The sequence below is a fragment of the Rissa tridactyla genome, unplaced genomic scaffold, assembly GCF_028500815.1.
Source record: "Rissa tridactyla isolate bRisTri1 unplaced genomic scaffold, bRisTri1.patW.cur.20221130 scaffold_533, whole genome shotgun sequence".
Lineage (NCBI taxonomy): Eukaryota > Metazoa > Chordata > Aves > Charadriiformes > Laridae > Rissa > Rissa tridactyla.
In genome coordinates this window covers 1-17,014 of record NW_026529742.1, presented here as the reverse complement: position 1 = coordinate 17,014, position 17,014 = coordinate 1, and the positions used below count along the sequence as shown (strand labels likewise).

At 67.9% G+C, this 17,014-nt stretch overlaps 3 protein-coding genes across 3 annotated transcripts; 2 read left to right on the top strand and 1 right to left on the bottom strand.

Moving 5' to 3' along the window:
- Positions 1 to 4,088: 4,088 nt before the first annotated feature.
- On the top strand, positions 4,089 to 12,062 carry INAVA (innate immunity activator). The gene is made up of 8 exons (XM_054187638.1): positions 4,089 to 4,147; positions 4,761 to 4,885; positions 4,984 to 5,100; positions 6,238 to 6,459; positions 8,089 to 8,140; positions 8,227 to 8,608; positions 10,113 to 10,704; positions 11,970 to 12,062. Exons 1-8 carry the CDS (start codon positions 4,102 to 4,104, stop codon positions 12,060 to 12,062), a joined length of 1,629 nt encoding a protein of 542 aa, XP_054043613.1. The 5' UTR covers positions 4,089 to 4,101.
- A 173-nt stretch (positions 12,063 to 12,235) lies between these two features.
- Positions 12,236 to 13,730, bottom strand: LOC128903619 (uncharacterized; the record flags this gene model as incomplete). The annotated part of the gene is made up of 3 exons (XM_054187630.1): positions 12,236 to 12,244; positions 12,613 to 12,681; positions 13,671 to 13,730. Coding segments are annotated over 3 exons (138 nt in total), but the record flags the coding sequence as incomplete, so codon positions are not given.
- A 316-nt stretch (positions 13,731 to 14,046) lies between these two features.
- Positions 14,047 to 17,011, top strand: SHISA4 (shisa family member 4; the record flags this gene model as incomplete). The annotated part of the gene is made up of 2 exons (XM_054187639.1): positions 14,047 to 14,464; positions 16,853 to 17,011. Coding segments are annotated over 2 exons (577 nt in total), but the record flags the coding sequence as incomplete, so codon positions are not given.
- Positions 17,012 to 17,014: the final 3 nt, after the last annotated feature.

Sequence of the window (17,014 nt, the reverse complement as noted above, 5' to 3'; positions counted from 1 at the left end):
ATCCTTGCCTGCATCTCCCCTGCCTGCACCCTGCCTGCACCCTGCCTGCACCCTGCCTGCATCCCCTACCTACTCCCTGCCTGCTCCCTCCTGCCTGCAACCTGCCTGCACCTCCCCTGCCTGCACCCCCTTTCCTGCACCCTGCCTGCTCCTCTCCTCCCTGTTCCCTGCCTGCTCCCTGCCTGCTTCTCTCCTGCCTGCACCCTGCCTGCACCTCTGGTCTGTGCCTGCCCTGTTGCAGCTCTTCCTGCCTGCACCCCTGCCTGCACCTCTCCTGCCTGCTCCTCTCCTGCCTGCAGCCCTTGCCTGCACCTCTCCTGGCTGTACCTCTACTTCCACCCTGCCTGCACCCCTGCCTGCATCTCACCTGCCTGCACCCCTGGCCTGCACCTGCCCTGCTTGCACCTCTTCCTGCCTGCACCCTGCCTGCTCCCTGCCAGCTCCTCCCCGCTCCCTGCCTGCACCTCTCCTGCCTGTTCCCTGCCTTCTCCCTGCCTGCACGTCTCCAGCCTGTTTACTGTCTGCACCCTGCCTGCACCTCCCCTGCCTGCACCCTGCCTACTCCTCCCCGCCTGCACCCTGCCTGCATCTCCCCTGCCTGCACGCTGCCTGCACCCTCCTTCCTGCACCCTGCCTGCACTCTGCCAGCTCCTCTCCTGCCTGCTCCCTGCCTGCACATCTCCAGCCTGTTTACTGCCTGCTCCCTGCCTGCACCTCCCCTGCCTGCACCCCCGCTGCCTGCACCCTACCTGCACCCTGCCTGCACCTCCCTGCCTGCATGCTGCCTGCACCCTGCCTGCACTCTGCCAGCTCCTCTCTTGCCTGCTCCCTGCCTGCTCCCTGCCTGCACCCTGCCTGCACCTGCCTTGCTCGCAGCTCTCCCTGCCTGCTCCCTGCCCCTCTCCCTGCCTGCACCCCCACTTGCAGCCTGCCTGCATCTCCCCCGCCTGCATCTCCCCCTGGCCCTGCACCTCTCCTGCCTGCACCCTGCCTGCTCCCTGCCTGCACCCTGCCCTCCTGTCCCCGCGGGCCCCCGTGGGACGGTGCCGGGGCTGAGACACACTTTCCCCTCCCCTGCCCCGCGCCGGCAGTGCAGGATGTGGCCGACTCGCCTGCGCCAGCCGCCATGATTCATCCCACACCCAACCGGCGCCCGCGGCCGCGCCGTTCCCACGGCCTGGCACGGCCCTGGCACTGCCCCTCATCGTCCCCTCCTGCCTGGGGACGGGGACAGGACAGGCTGCCTTGGCTCCCGGCGGGTCCCTGCTCCGGGGAAGGGATGGTGGTGGCAGCGCCAGGGCAGCACCGTCACCCTCCCCCTGCCCGCTCTGCCCGGCTGGGTCTCTGCCTGCCACCGGCCTCCGGGGGACGTCCTGCTGCCACGGGCCGTGGCGCGGATGGGGACGGTGTCCCCGCGCTCGTTCTGTGCCCATGTGGCACCAGGGATGGAGCCTCCACCCGGCACCGTGCCGTGCTGTGCCAGGCAGTGCCAGGCAGTGCCGTGCTGTGCTGTGTCAACTGGCACCGCGTCGTGCCATACTGTGCCATGCCACCCTGTACCGTGCTGTACTGTGACATCCCATGCCGTCTCCTGCCATGCCATCCCATCCTATACCACACCATACCAAGCCATGCCATGTCATACCATGCCATGCCATGCCATACCATACCATGCCACGCCACGCCACGCCATGCCATCGCACGTATACCTTGCCATACCGTACCATCCCATCCCATCCCATAACCATGCCATGCCATCCCATCCCATCCCATTCCATGCTGTGCCATGTCATGCCATGCCATCACATCCCATTCCACCCCAGCCCATGCCATACCATAACCATCTCATTCCATCCCACACCATCCCATCCCATCCCGTACCATAACCATCCCATCCCGTACCGTCCCATCCCATCCCATGCCATACCCTACCATAACCATGCCATGCCATGCCATCCTATCCCATCCCATCCCATCCCATACTGTACCATAACCATACCATGCCATACCGTCCCATCCCGTCCCATGCCATCCCATAACCATCCCATGCCATCCCATCCCATAACCATCCCACCCCATGCCATCCCATCCCATCCCATCCCATCCCATCCCATCCCATCCCATCCCCATACTATAAATGTACCCTGCCATAGTGTCCCGTCCCATCCCATCCCATCCCATGCCATACCGTACCATAACCATCCCATGCTATCCCATGCCATGCCATGCCATGCCATGCCATACCATACTGTACTGTACATCCCATCCCATCCCATCCCACACCACACCATGCCATCCCATCCCATCCCACACCATAACCATCCCATCCCATGCCATGCCATACCGTACCATAACCATCCCATCCCATGCCATGCCATGCCATGCCATCCCATGCCATGCCATACCATACCGTACCATATTGTACCATACATCCCATCCCATCCCACACCATGCCATGTCATGCCATCCCATCCCATCCCATGCCATGCCATCCCGCGCTATGCTATCCCATGCCATGCCATGCCGTCCCGTCCCATCCCATCCCATCCCATCCCATGCTATGCCATCCCATGCCATACCTTCCCATCCCATCCCATCCCATCCCATCTCATACCGTCCCATCCCATAACCATACCATGCCATACTGTCCCATCCCGTCCCAAGCCATGCCATGCCATGCCATCCCATCCCATCCCATCCTATGCCATCCCATCTCATCCCCATACTATAAGTGTACCCTGCCATACCGTCCCATCCTATCCCATCCCATCCCATGCCATTCCGTACCATAACCATCCCATGCCATGCCATCCCATCCCATCCCGTGCCATGCCATCCCGCGCTATGCCATCCCATCCCATCCCATCCCATCCCATCCCATCCCATCCCATCCCATCCCATCCCATGCCATGCCATCCCATCCCATCCCATCCCATGCCATCCCATACCGTACCATACCGTACCATACTCTACCATACATTCCATCCCATCCCATCCCATCCCACACCATGCCATGCCATCCCATCCCGTGCCGTGCCATGCCATCCCACGCTATGCCATCCCATGCCATCCCATCCCATCCCATCCCATCCCATCCCATCCCATCCCATCCCATGCCATCCCACACCACACCACACAACACCGCCCCACAGCACGGCACCCCGCGCCCCAGCGCCCTGCCCTTTGCCCCCACCGCACCCACGGCGGTGCCGCGTGGTGCCGTGTCCGTGTCCGTGTCCCCGTCCCCGGCGGTGGCGGGCGAGGCCGCGGCGCGTGGGGCGTTGCGGGGCTGGCGGTGGCCGGGAAGGTGTTGCTCACCCGCTCCTCCCCTCCGCCTCAAGTCACAACACGTCCCCGTGGCCCGGGCGCAGCAAGAAGCCGGCAGCGGCGGCGAGCGCCCAGGTAAGGCATCGCCCCCCAGCGCTGCCCCCCCCGCCCCCCCACCCCCCGGCCCCCCGCGCCCTACCTCAGTTTCCCCAACCCACCCTGCGTCCCAACAGGGGGGGAAACTGAGGCACGGCGGGGGGGGTGGCGTGGGGGGAAGCCATACAAAACCAACCTCAGCGACCCCCCCTGCCCCGCTCCCACCCGTTTCCCCCCCTCCCCTGGCTAAAATAGAGCAAGGGGGGGGGTGTCGGGGTGCTGGGGGGAACCTTTTTCCCACGGCCGCCCCCACCCCGGCGGCCGCCTCCAGCCCAGACGGAAAAGAAATCAAAACTGGGAGAGGCGCCCAGCGAAACCGGCCGGGGCGGGAGGGTGCAGGCCCCCCCCCCCCCCACACCGGGCCGCACCCCGACCACCTTTGCCCCCGGGATGGGTCTCATCCAGGTTCCCGGCTGCCGGGCACGTGTTTGCGCACCTTTGTTTATCGTAGGACCTACAAGAAGGCAGGCAAAGCAAACACGGCCTCGCCTGCCTTCCTCCCCTCTCCCCTGCCCCGCCGCCATCGCCGGAGCCATCGTCGGCCGCCCAGGAGGACGCGGGGCGATGCTGAGGGTCGTGGGGGGGGGTTCAGGGGGGGCTTCACCTTTGGGTGTTCCCCGAGGGGTGGCGAGGGGACAAGGCGTCTCCCCGCTGTCGCCCGTAGGGTCCCGGCCCGGCATGGGGGAGGTGAGCGACACCGACAGCGGGATCATGCTGCATTCGGGTGAGCACCGGGCTTGGGGGGGGGGGGGAAGGTTTTGGGGTGCCCTCATCCCCCACGAGTGCTCTTATAGACGTGCCCCCCCCCCCCCGCCCTCCCCACCCCCGCCCCCGCCCTCCCCAGGCTGAGAACGGGGCACTTCGGTGCACGGGGATACACAAAAGCTCCTGGGGAGGGGGAAAAAAATGGGGGAAATGGGGGTTACCCCTGCTTTCGGGGGGGGGGGGCACCCAAGCGTGACGAGGGGACTGGGCCCGCGGGGGAGAGGCGGGGGGGAGGCCGGCTTTGACTCAGCCGGGTTTTGCTCCGGGATGGCTGAGTCAGGGCGAAACCTTGTGTATGTCCCGTGTCCCCCCCCCAGCCCCGTGTCTCCGTGCTGGGAAACCACGGCTGCCCCCAGGGGAGCTGGAGCACCCACGGGTGCTGCCGGGGAGGTGGTGGTGGTGGGGGGGTGCCAGTGTGTGTGTATGGGGGGGGTGACGCTGCTTTTCCTCCCTTCTGGCGTCGGGGGAAACTGAGGCAGGGAGGGGAGGGGTGTGGGGGTGTGTGTGTCTGTGGGGGGCTGCATCTCAGCAGCTCTCCCTCTCTCCGTCCCACCCCCCCCGTCCCTCCCCAGGCCCCGACAGCCCCGTGCCCCCCCTGAAGGAGCGGGCGCAGGCCGGGCGCAGGCGGCAGCAGGCGTTGGAGGCCCGGCTGGAGACCTGCGTGCAGGAGCTGCGGCGGCTCTGCCTGCGCGAGGCGGTGAGCGGGGCTGGGGGGGACACCCTGTCCCAAACATCCCCCCCCACACACCCAGCCCCCCCCCAAGCGGCGGCTCAGCGCCCCCATGCCGTCCCCAGGAGCTGACGGGGACGCTGCCCCGCGAGTACCCCCTGAAAGCCGGCGAGAAGCCCCCTAAGGTCCGGCGCAGGATCGGGGCTGCCTTCAAGCTGGATGAGACCCTCGTCCTGCGCGGGGCGGTGAGGGGCTCCCTGGGGTGCGAAGGGCGTGGGGGGGTTCCTGGAAGGGTGGTGGGGACCCCTCTCCATCCCATCCCATCCCATCCCAGAGCTGCGGGAGATGCCCAAGTGCCACCAGGAGAAGCACCATGTTGTGCCATGCCGTGCCATCTCATCCCATCACATCCCCATCCCCTTCCATTCTTTCCCTACCCCCATCCCATCTCCATGCCATGCCATCTCGCCCCATCCCGTTCCATCCTTTCCCTATCCCCATCCCATCCCCATCCCATTCCATGCCATGCCATGTCATCCCGTGCCATTCCATCCCCATTCCATCCCCGTTCCATCCCATCCCATTCCCATGCCATAACATGCCATGCCATGCCATGCCGCCATCCCATGCCATCCCATCCCCATCCCATGCCATCCCATTCCATCCCATGCCATGCCATCCCATCCCATCCCATGCCATGCCATCCTATGCCGTGCCATCCCATCCCATCCCATGCCATCCCATGCCATGCCATGCCATGCCATGCCATGCCATCCCATGTCATTCCATGCCATTCCATCCCCTTTCCATCCCATCCCCATGCCATGCCATCCCCTGCCATGCCATGCCATCCCATCCCATGCCATCCCATTCCATGCCATGCCATGCCATGCCATGCCATCCCATCGCCATGCTATGCCATCCCATCCCATCCCCATCCCATCCCATCCCATCCCATGCCATCCCATCCCCATGCCATGCCATCCCATGTCATCCCATGCCATTCTATCCCCTTCCCATCCCATCCCCATGCCATCCCATGCCATCCCATCCCATGCCATCCCATCCCCATGCCATCCCATCCCATGCCATCCCATGCCATGCCATGCCATGCCATCCCATGTCATCCCATGCCATTCTATCCCCTTCCCATCCCATCCCATCCCCATCCCGCCCCATCCCATCCTATCCCATCCCATCCCATCCCATCCCCATCCCATGCCATCCCACCCCATCCCATGCCACGATGTCACCGTCCCCATCCCATGGCAGAAAACCCTCTTCCCCCCCGTTAACGCTGAGCCGCCGTTAGCCGTGCCGGCGCGGCGGGTGGCGGGTGGCGGGTGGCGGGCGCCGAGCGTCTCCCCCATCTCCCCAAGGACCCGCTGAGCGCCCTGGAGCGGGACCTGGCGCTGCAGCTGCAGATCGCCAAGGCCGCCCGGCGCCTGTGCCGCGAGGAGAACATCAGCAAGCGGCTGCGCAAGCGGCGGCAGACGGCGGCGCTGCTGGAGGAGCAGAAGCTGAAGGACCTGGAGAACATCCTCAACCAGCGCCGGCTCCTGGCCGGCCGACGGCCACTGTCCGCCCCCGCCGGAACCGCTGCTGCCGAGGGTGAGCCCCCTGATCCCCCCCAATCCCGCCATGTGTGTGTGTCCCCCCTGCCCCCCACCCCACCCCGGCCCTGGGTTGGTGGTGGCTCCTTCGAGGGGTGCTGGAGGTCGGGGGGGGGGGGACAGGAATGGGGGCGGCTTGGTTGGGTTGTCCCTGGTGAAGGCAGACCGATACAGCATCCCTGGAGCGCGCGGCCCAATCCTTCGGGTCCCCGTGGATGCACCCCCCTGGATGCACCCCAGTTCCCCATCCCCAGGGAACGCACCCCCCCTGGATGCGCCCCAAAATGCTATCCCTAGGGAATGCACCCCAATTCCCTGTCCCTGCTGAATCCACCCCCCTGGATGCACCCCAATTCCCCATCCCCAGGGAATGCATCCAAATCGCCCATCCCTGGTGAATCCGACCCCTTGGACGCCGCAATTCCCCATCCCCAGGGAATGCAACCTCTGGATGCGCCCCAAAATGCCATCCCCAGGGAATGCATCCCAATTCCCTGTCCCTGCTGAATTCACCCCCCTGGATGCACCCCAAAATGCCATCCCCAGGGAATGCACCCCAACTCCCTATCCCTGCTGAATCCACCCCCCTGGATGCGCCCCAGTTCCCCATCCCCAGGCAATGCAACCTCTGGATGCGCCCCAAAATGCCATCCCCAGGGAATGCACCCCAATTCCCTATCCCTGCTGAATCCAATCCCCTGGACACACCCGAATTCCCCATCCCCAGGGAACGCACCCCCAGAACTTCACCCCTGGTGATTGCGCCCCAATACGCCGGCCCCAGGGACTGCACCCCCCTCAATGCCCCCCAAAACTTCCTCCCCGGTGCACGCACCCCTGAATGCCCCCCAAAACTTCATCCCTCATGGTGGCACCCCTGAATGCCCCCCAAAACTTCCTCCCCGGTGCACGCACCCCTGAATGCCCCCCCAAAACTTCATCCCTCATGACTGCACCCCTGAATGCCCCCCCAAAACTTCATCCCCCATGCTTGCAGCCATGTGACTGCACCCCAAATCTTCCTCCCTGGCGCACGCACCCCTGAATGCCCCCCGATACTTCCTCCCCAGCGCATGCACCCCCATACACCTCCCCTGCCGGGGGCACCCCCATGATCGCACCCCAATAACTCATCCCCAGCGATTGCACCCCCACGACTGCCCCCCGACGCGCCACCCCCCCAGCGTGAGCACCCCAACGGGTGGCAGGATTTGGCCCGGCTGCCGTGTCCCCGTCCCGGTGGTGGACATGCCAGCGGGTCCCCGCTCTCCCCGGCACGTGCCGTGACCTCGGCTCCATCCCCGCCACCCTCCCCGAGGACCGGGGACGGGATGACGGCGGCTCCTTCCCTGCCGGTGCCCCCAAACCTGCCCGGCACCCTTCCTGCTGCCCGGCCTGGGCAGGCTGGGAGCTGCCCCGCAGCGCCGGCGCACGGCTCGGCAAAGCCGGCCTGGCCGGTACCGCCACCGTCCCGGAGCGTGTCAGGACAGGCGGCGTGGGAGAAGGGGAGCGGAGGCCTCCGGGGACGCGTTGGGTGGCGGCGGGTGCCGTGGGAGAGTTTTGGCAGCCGGCGGCGGCACCGGCACCCTTCTCAGCCGTCCCCCCCGTCCCGCAGAGCTCAGCGCCTCCGACGAGAGCTCCCTGTCGGACGCTGTCCTGCTGGAGGAGGGTAAGGGGGCTGCGGGGAGCGGGGCAGGGGTGGGGACGTGGCCCCCCATGTGTCCCCTCCATCCCGACCCACCGTCTCGCCCCTAGAGGAGACGCGGCCGCCAGGACCCGCCACCCCGCGAGGGTCCCCGTCACCCGAGCAGCCCAGCGAGGCGGAAGGCTCGGGGACCCCCCCGGACCCCCCCAGCCCCTGGCAGGAGACCAGCCACGACAGACCCTATGAGAAGGCCACCAAACCCGGCGTCGACGCCGGCGATGGGGAAACCCGGGGCTCCCGGTGCTACCCCGCATCCCCGTCGGCCGCCCCCGGCAGCCCCGACCCCGCAGCCGCGCCGGCGCCCAGGGCGGGGGACGTCCCTCCCTACCGCTTCGTCCCCATCAGGACCCTGGTGCTGTGCCGGCAGGCGGGCTCCAGCGCTCCCAGCACCCCAGAGCCATCGGGCCGGCGGGGACAGTCCCAGTCCTTGAGGTACGTCCTTGTGCGTGGGGAGGGGGCTTCTGCGAGGGGGGAGGGAGCTAAAGCCGTGGGGAGGAGGTTGGAGAGAACCTTATGGGGGGGAGGATGGAGGCAGCCCCATGGGGAGGAGGTTGGAGATAATTCCATGGGGATGATGGAGATAAACCCATAGGGAGGAGGATGGAGACAACCCCATGGGGAGGAGGTTGGAGATAATCCCACGGGGACAATGGAGATAAACCCATAGGGAGGAGGATGGAGACAACCCCATGGGGAGGAGGTTGGAGGTAATCCCATGGGGACGATGGAGCTAAAGCCATGGGGAGGAGGATGGAGCTAAAGCCATGGGGAGGAGGTTGGAGATAACACCAAGGGGATGATGGAGCTAACCCTACATGGGGGATGGAGACAACTTTATGGGGAGGATGGAGATAACCCTATGGGGAGGTTGAAGATAATCCTGTGGGGAGGATGGAGACAACCCCATGGGAAGAAGATGGAGACAATCCCATAGGGAAGATGGAGATAACCCCATAGGAGGATGGAGATAATCCTATGGGGAGGGTGGAGCTAAACTCATGGGGAGGAGGTTGGAGCTAGCCCCATGGAGATGACGGAGCTCAACCTATGGGGTTGGAGATGACTTCATGAGGAGGAGGATGGAGGTATCCTCATGGGGAGGATGGAGCTAAAGCCATGGGGAGGAGGATGGAGATAGTCCCATGGGGAGGAAGATGGAGCTAACCCTATGGGGAGGATGGAGGCAACCCTGTGGGGGAGGTTGGAGAGAACACCATGAGCGTTGCTGGAGATAAGCCTATGGGGAGGATGGAGATAACCCCATGGGAGAAGGATGGAGACAATCCCATAGGGAAGATGGAGCTAACCCCATGGGGAGGATGGAGATGACCCCATAGGGAGGATGGAGATAATGCCATGGGGAGGATGGAGATGACCCCATAGGGAGGAGGCTGGAGCCAACCCCATGGGGGAGGTTGGGGACAACCCCATGAGGGTTGTTGGAGGCAATCCCATAGGGGGGATGGAGATAACCCCATGGGACGAGGATGGAGATAACCCCATGGGAGGGTGGAGATAACCCCATGGGAAGAAGATGGAGACAATCCCATAGGGAAGATGGAGATAACCCCATGGGGAGGATGGAGATAACCCCATGGGAGGGTGGAGATAACCCCATGGGAGAAGGATGGAGATAATCCCATAGGGAAGATGGAGATAACGCCATGGGGAGGATGGAGATAACCCTGTGGGAGGGTGGAGATAACCCCATGGGAAGAGAATGGAGACAATCCCATGGGAAGAGGGTGGAGATAATCCCATAGGGAGGATAGAGATAACCCCACGGGGAGGAGGCTGGAGCCAGCCCCATGGGGATGGATGGTGCACCCTGCCGCCATGGGGTGCTCAGCCCCGCCACCCCCTCCCCGGCCACCCCTTTCCCCCCGGGCGTGGGGACGGGGTGACCTACAGCCGCGGCCCCCCCCCCCGCCCGCAGGGTGGAGACGTGCTGGCAGCCCGGGGAGCCGCGGGGCCGCAGCGCCGTACCCCGCCGGCGTCCCACCTACTACACGGTGACGGTACCCACCTCCGTCATCCCCACCATCCCGAGCCCCGGCCCAGTGCATCGCTCCGGCTCCGACGACAGCATCTCCGACCTCTCCAGCATCTCTCACGCCACCTCTCCGGGCAGCAGCAGCCCCGACGTCTCCTTCCCGCGTCCCCCGCTCCCACCACCCCTCGTCGAACCTGGGTACTACCCGCGGGGTGCCCACCGGTTCCTGCCGCCCGCCGGCCCCCCGGCTTTCCTCTACGAGCAGGATCTGGCCCCTTTACGCTACCAGCGCCTGGTGCCCTCCCACAGCCGCATCGTGCGCACCCCCTCGCTCAAGGACTACGCGCCGGCGGGGGGCCGGGGGCTCTCCAAGGCGGCCGTCACCGAGGAGCTCATGTCGTGGCACCAGCGCGCCCGGCTGCGGGGTGCTCGTCCCCACTCCCTCGACCGGCAAGGGGCCTTTCGGGGACCCCGTGGTGGCAGCGGCAGCAGCAGGGACGTGCCCATCACCCGTGGGGTCCTGCCGTGGGCTCAGGTAGGGCAGGGGGTCCGGCTGGTGTGGGGACGTGGGAGGGTGGGGGGCACCGCGGTGCCCGTCCCCATGTGGGGGTCCCGCGGGTGCTGCCCTGTGGGTGACTGGGTGACACGAGTTGTCACCCTGAGGTGGGTTCAGGGACAAGTGGCTCTGGTGGGGTCCCACCGGGGTGCCCAGAGCAGGAGTGGGGTCCTGAGGGGGTCCATGGGGAAGAACGGGGGTTCCCATGAGGGTCCTCGTGGCAGGACTGGGATCCCGTGAAGGTCCCTGGGGTGGGACCAGGGTCTCGGGAGGGTCTTGGGGACAGGACCAAGGTCCTTCAAGGTCCTTTGGGGCAGGATCAGGACCCTCTGAGGTCCCTCTGGCCAGGTCCAGGGTCCCACTGGCTGGGCCGGGGGTCCCGCAAGGGTCCCTGGGCGGGAGCAGGATCCGAAGAGGGTCCTTGGGGCAGGATCAGGGTCCTGGGGGGGTCCCAGGGGGAGGATCAGGGTCCGTGGGGGAAGAATTGGGGTCCCATGAGGGTCCCTTGGGGCAAGACCGGGGACATCCAAGGGTCCTTAGGACCGGACTGGTGGAGGTCCCTTGGGGCAAGAGCAGTTCCTAAGGGGGTCCTGGGGGGGGGGATCAGGGTCCCAGTAGGGTCCCGGGGGTGGGATTGGGGTCCTGAGGAGGTCCCACAGCCAGCCCCGGGGTCTCGTGAGGGTCTTGGGCACAGGAGCAAGGTCCCTCAAGGTCCTTTGGGCTGAGATGGGGACCCTCTGAGGGTCCCTCTGGGGGGGGGGGGTGGTCCAGGGGGGGGTCCATGAGCAGGGCTGGGGTCCCACGAGGGTCCCTGAGGTCCCAGGAGGGTCCCTGGGGCAGGACCAGAATCCTAACGGGGTCCCTGGGGCAGGACGGGGGTCCCATGCGGGTCCCTCCGGTGACACCCGGGGTGCCACGAGCAGGACCCAGGTTCCCACGCGGGTCTCTGGGGCAGCACGGGGGGGGGTGTCCCTGGGTGGGGCGGGGGGGGGGGGGTGTCCCTGGAGACAATTTGGGGTGCCAGCGCCCTCCCCTCCACCCGGGGGGTCCCGCCGGGGGCGGGGAGGGGGGGGCGCCTGCAGTAGACGGTGGCACAACCGGGGCCCACGCCGGGCAAGCGGGGACGTGCAGCCGTGTGTGTCCCCCCCCCCAGAGCCCCTGCCCCGGGCCGTGTCCCCCCCCGGGGTGCTGCCATGGCGCAGGGTGGGGTGCCGGCCCCCCCACGGGCTCCTTCTCCCACGCAGGCCCCCCCGCTGCACGTCCTGCGGCGCTCCCCGGACGGCGTGCCCGTGCAGGTCTACCTGCCTGAGAACGGCGAGATCGTCACACAAGTGTAAGCGCAGACACCACCACCACTACCACCACCCCCCCCCCCACTCACCCCCCAGCACCCCGGGGCGCGGGAGTGGGGGGGGGCACAGCCTGGCTGGCCCAGGGACAGTGGGGACGGGCCTGTCCCCTACCCCCCCACCCCGGTGGGGGGACATGGGTGGGGGGCGCAGCTGCCCCCTCAGCACCCCTGGGTGCTCGGGGGGGGGGACAGGGTGGCCGGGGCTGGCCCCCCCCACTCCCCCCCACCCCGTGTCCCCTCCCCGCCACCCTGCCCCCGGATGCTGACGGTGCCCCCGCGGACCCCGATTCGTTGGTCTCTAATAAAGGTGGTCGTTGGGGTGCCCCCGTCCTCGCCACCCCCCCAGGACGCGTCACCTCTGTCCCCAGCCCTGTGACCCCCCCGCCCCAGGTCCCCCAGCCCCTGGGGCCGTTGCCAGGATCGGGCCCCGTTGGCGGGGGGATCCGGCCGTGCCTCTGGGGGCTCGGGGTAGTGACGGGGTGACCCCGGGGCCAAGGGGGTGCCCGGGTCCAACTGTGCCCCCCCGCCCCCGGCACCCAGCGAGCCCTTGGCCTGGCTGGGATGGGGGTGCTGGGGAAAGGGGGTGCTGGAGAGGGGGGGGCTGGGGAGGGGGGGCAGGGAAAGGGGGTGCAGGGGGGGTGCAGAGGAGGGGGGTGTAAGGAAAGGGGGTGCAGGGAAAGGGGGTTCTGGGAAAGGGGGTGCTGGGGAGGGGGTGCAGGGGAGGAGGGGGCTGGGGGGGTGCAGAGGGAGGGGTGCCAGGGAAAGGGGGAGCTGGGAAAAGGGGGTGCTGGGGAGGGGGTGAAGGGGAGGGGTGGGTGTGCTGGGAAACAGGGTGCTGGGGAGGGGGGTGCTGGGGAGGGGGTGAAGAGGAGGGGGTGAAGAGGAGGGGGGTGCAGGGAAAAGGGGGTGCTGGGGAAGGGGGAGCTGGGAAACGGGGGTGCAAGGAAAGGGGGTGCAAGGGGGTGCTGGGGAGGGGGTGAAGGGGAGGGGGATGCAGGGAAAAGGGGGTGCAGGGAAAGGGGGTGCTGGGAAGGGGGGTGCTGGGAAAGGGGGCGCAGGGGGGATGCAGAGGAGGGGCGTGCAAGGAAAGGGGGTGCAGGGAAAGGGGGTCCTGGGGAGGGGGTGAAGAGGAGGGGGGTGCAGAGAAAGGGGGTGCAAGGGGGTGCTGGGGAGGGGGTGAAGGGGAGGGGGATGCAGGGAGATGGGGTGCTGGGAAAGGGGGTGCAGGAAAAGGGGGTGCTGGAGAGGGAGGTGTAGGGAAAAGGGGGGTGCAGGGAAAGGGAGTGAGGGGGAGGGGGTGCTGGGGGGGTGCAGAGGAGGGGGGTGCCAGGGAAATGGGGTGCTGGGAAAAGGGGTGCAGGGAAAGGGGGTGCTGGGGAGGGGGGTCCTGGGGGGTGCAGAGGAGGGGGGTGCAAGGAAAGGGGGTGCAGGGAAAGAGGGTGCAGAGGATGGGGGTCCTGGGGGGATGCAGAGGAGGGGGGTGCTGGGAAAGAGGGTGCTGGGGAGGGGTTGCAGGGAAAAGGGGGTGCTGGGAAAAGGGGTGCCGGGAAAGGGGGGGGGCAGGAGCAATGGATGGGGGGCAGGGAAGGGGTGCGGGGCTGGGGTGCAGGGGATGGGAAATAAGGGGTGCTGGGGAAGGAGGAAAGGGGAAAGGTGGGGTGCGGGGGGGGGGATGAGGGGGTGCGGGGGGGGGTGCAGGGGGGTAATGAGGGGGTGCAGGGGAAGGGAAATGCGGGGTGCTGGGGAAGGGGGGGGGGTGCAAAGGCGAGCGAAGGGATGGGGAAATGCGGGGTGCGGGGGAGGGCAGAGGAGGGGGGGTCGGGTCCGGTTGGCGGTCCGACGGCAGGAGCCCCCCCCTCCCCGGCCCCGGAGCAGCCCTGCCCGGCCGTGCCCGGGGGCGGGCGGGGGCCGGGACCGGCGGCTGCGGCGGGAGGCGGCGCCGCGGGGGGGGGAAGGGGGGGGGGGTGGGGGGGGCACCGGGCAGCGACCGAGCGCCGCCGGGCTGCGGCGTCACTGCGGGCCTGCGCCGGGATCCATCGGTACCGGGAGCCACCGGGATCCACCGGCTCCAGGATCTACCGGTACCGGGAGCCACCGGCACCGGGAGCCCCCGGCTCCAGGCTATCACGGGCACCGGGAGCCGCCGGCCCCGAGATCTACCAGCACCGGGAGCCACCGGCTCCGGGATCCACCGGTCCCGCCGCCCGGGCCCCATCCCCGCCGCCCCGGGCCCGTTGCCGCCCCGCCGCCCCCGCTCCCGGGCAGCTCCGATCGGGGACACCGGGCCCGGCCCCTCGCCGCCCCCCCGGGCCGCCCCCGGGATGGGGCCCGGCGGCCCCGGTTGGCCGCTGGCCGGCACCGTGCTGGTGGCCGTGGCCGCCTCGCTGGGTAAGAGACACGGCGGGGGGGGATGGATGGGGCGGGGGGAGACCGGGGGCAGCTGAGGGGGGGGGGGGGGGGGGGGGGTGGGGGGGGGGGGCGGTGCCACCCTGCGACGGGACCCGGTGCCACCGGCTGCGACCGTGGGACAGCTCGGGGTGGGACCCGGCGCCGCCGGCTGCGACCGTGACTGCGCCCTTCGCAGGGGGGTTGCGTGCGCCAGACGTGTCCCGCTGTGTGTGTCCCCCCCCCCCCAACTGCACCCCGCTTGAGACTTTCGGGGTGTCCCCAAGGGCCGCTTGTCCCCGGGAGCCACGCGCACACGGAGCCGGTGGCCGTTGGAGCTGGGACGCCCCGTCCCGGGGGGATTTGGGGATTTTCCTGCTGCCTGTGCCTCAGTTTCCCCACTTGGCTCTGAGCTGGCCCGGTCCCGCTGGGCGGCGAGTGAACCCCCTGTGAGACCCCCCCCCCACACACGAGAGGCCACTTGGAGCTGGTTGGGGAGCGAGCTGGACACTCCGAGGGAAGCGGCCTCCACCCCGGTGGCTTCCCGGCCACTGTCCCCACGCCTCCGGCCACCCCCAGGCCTCGGCCCGTGGCTATTTCTGGGAGCGCATGTGGCTCCAGCCAGAAATAGAGCTGGGAGCGTCGCTGGAGCAGCCGGGCTGGGGGGCGGCCTGGGGGTGGGGGGGGGGGGGCGGGCTGGGTGAGACAGAGCACAAGGATGTGGGGCAGGATGGAGCGGGATGCAGGGGGATGTGGGGCAGGATGGAGCAGGGGTGGGGGTGGGGGGTGGGGGGGGGCGAGATATGGGGCAGGATGGGTGGGGTACGGGGAGACATGGGACAGGATGGAGCCCGATCCAGGGGAATGTGGGGCAGGATGGAGTGGGGTTGGGAGAGATGCGGGGCAGGATGGAGTGGGATCCAGGGGGATATGGGGCAGGATGGAGTGAGGTCTGGGGAGATGTGGGGCAGGAGGAAGCAGGGCTCAGGGGAGGGACATTGGGCAGGATGGAGCAGGATCCAGGAGGATGTGGGGCAGGATGGAGCAGGATATGGGGGACAGGGGGGCAGGATGGAATGGGGTCTGGGGGGGTACATAGGGGCAGGGGATGGGGAGACGGGGGGCGCAGGATGGAGTGAGGTGCAGGGTACAGAGGGACGGGATAGAGCAGGTTATGGGGGGGATGTGGGGCAGGATGGATGGGATACAGGGGGATGTGAAGCAGGATGGGTGGGGGGGCAATGGGGCAGGATGGAGCAGGATATGGGGGACAGGGGGCAGGATGGAGCAGAATCTGGGGGGTACATAGGGGCAGGGGGTGGGGGGCCAGGATGGAGCAGGGTCTGGGGGGATGTGGGGCAGGATGGAGTGGGATACAGGAGGATGTGAAGCAGCATGGGCAGGGTTGGGGGGCAAGGGGGCAGGATGGAGCAGGATATGGGGGGGTACATAGGGGCAGGGTACAGAGGGACAGGATAGAGCGGGGTCTGGAGGGATGTGGGGCAGGGTGGAACAGGATATGGGGGGCAGGATGGGCAGGGTTGGGGGGCAAGGGGGCAGGATGGAGCAGGATATGGGGAATACATAGGGGCAGGGGGTGGGGGGGGACAGGATAGAGCAGGGTCTGGGGGGATGTGGGGCAGGATGGACCAGGATATGGGGGGCAGGATGGAGCGGGGTCTGGGGGGTACATAGGGGCAGGGTATGGGGGGGGACGGGATAGAGCGGGGTCTGGAGGGATGTGGGGCAGGATGGGCAGGGGTGGGGGGCAATGGGGCAGGATGGAGCGGGGTCTGGGGGGAATGTGGGGCAGGATGGAGCAGGATATGTGGGGGGCAGGATGGAGCGGGGTCTGGGGGGTACATAGGGGCAGGGGGTGGGGGGGGCAGGATAGAGTGTGGTCTGGGGGGATGTGGGGCAGGATGGACCGGGGTCTGGGGGGTACATAGGGGCAGGGGATGGGGGGGCAGGATAGAGCGTGGTCTGGGGGGATGTGGGGCAGGATGGACCAGGATATGGGGGGCAGGATGGAGGGGGGTATGGGGGGTACATAAGGGCAGGGTATGGGGGGGACAGGATGGAGCGAGGTCTGGGGGGTAGGATGGAGCGTGGTCTGGGGGGATGTGGGGCAGGATGGAGCAGGATACGGGGGGCAGGATGGAGCAGGATACGGGGGGGGATGTGGGGACAGAACGCAGTGGGGTATGGGGGGGATACAGGGAGGGGGGGGGGTCCGCAGTGGGGTAGGGGCTGTCCCCCGGGAGCCACTGTTCGGGGACGGAGGAGTTGGGCCGATGCTGGTGGCACGGAGCGGGGGGCGGGGGGTGGCGTTGGCCGGGCCGGGGTGGGGGGGTTGCCCCGAAGGCCTCGGTGACGGGTGACCGTCCCCAGCGGCGGGGGGCGAGGACTGCCTGTGGTACGTGGACAGGAACGGCTCCTGGCACCCCGGCTTCGACTGCGAGTTCCTCACCTTCTGCTGCGGCACCTGCCACCAGCGCTACTGCTGCCGCGACCCCCTGCGCCTCCTCACCGAGCGCCAGCAGCGCCACTGCC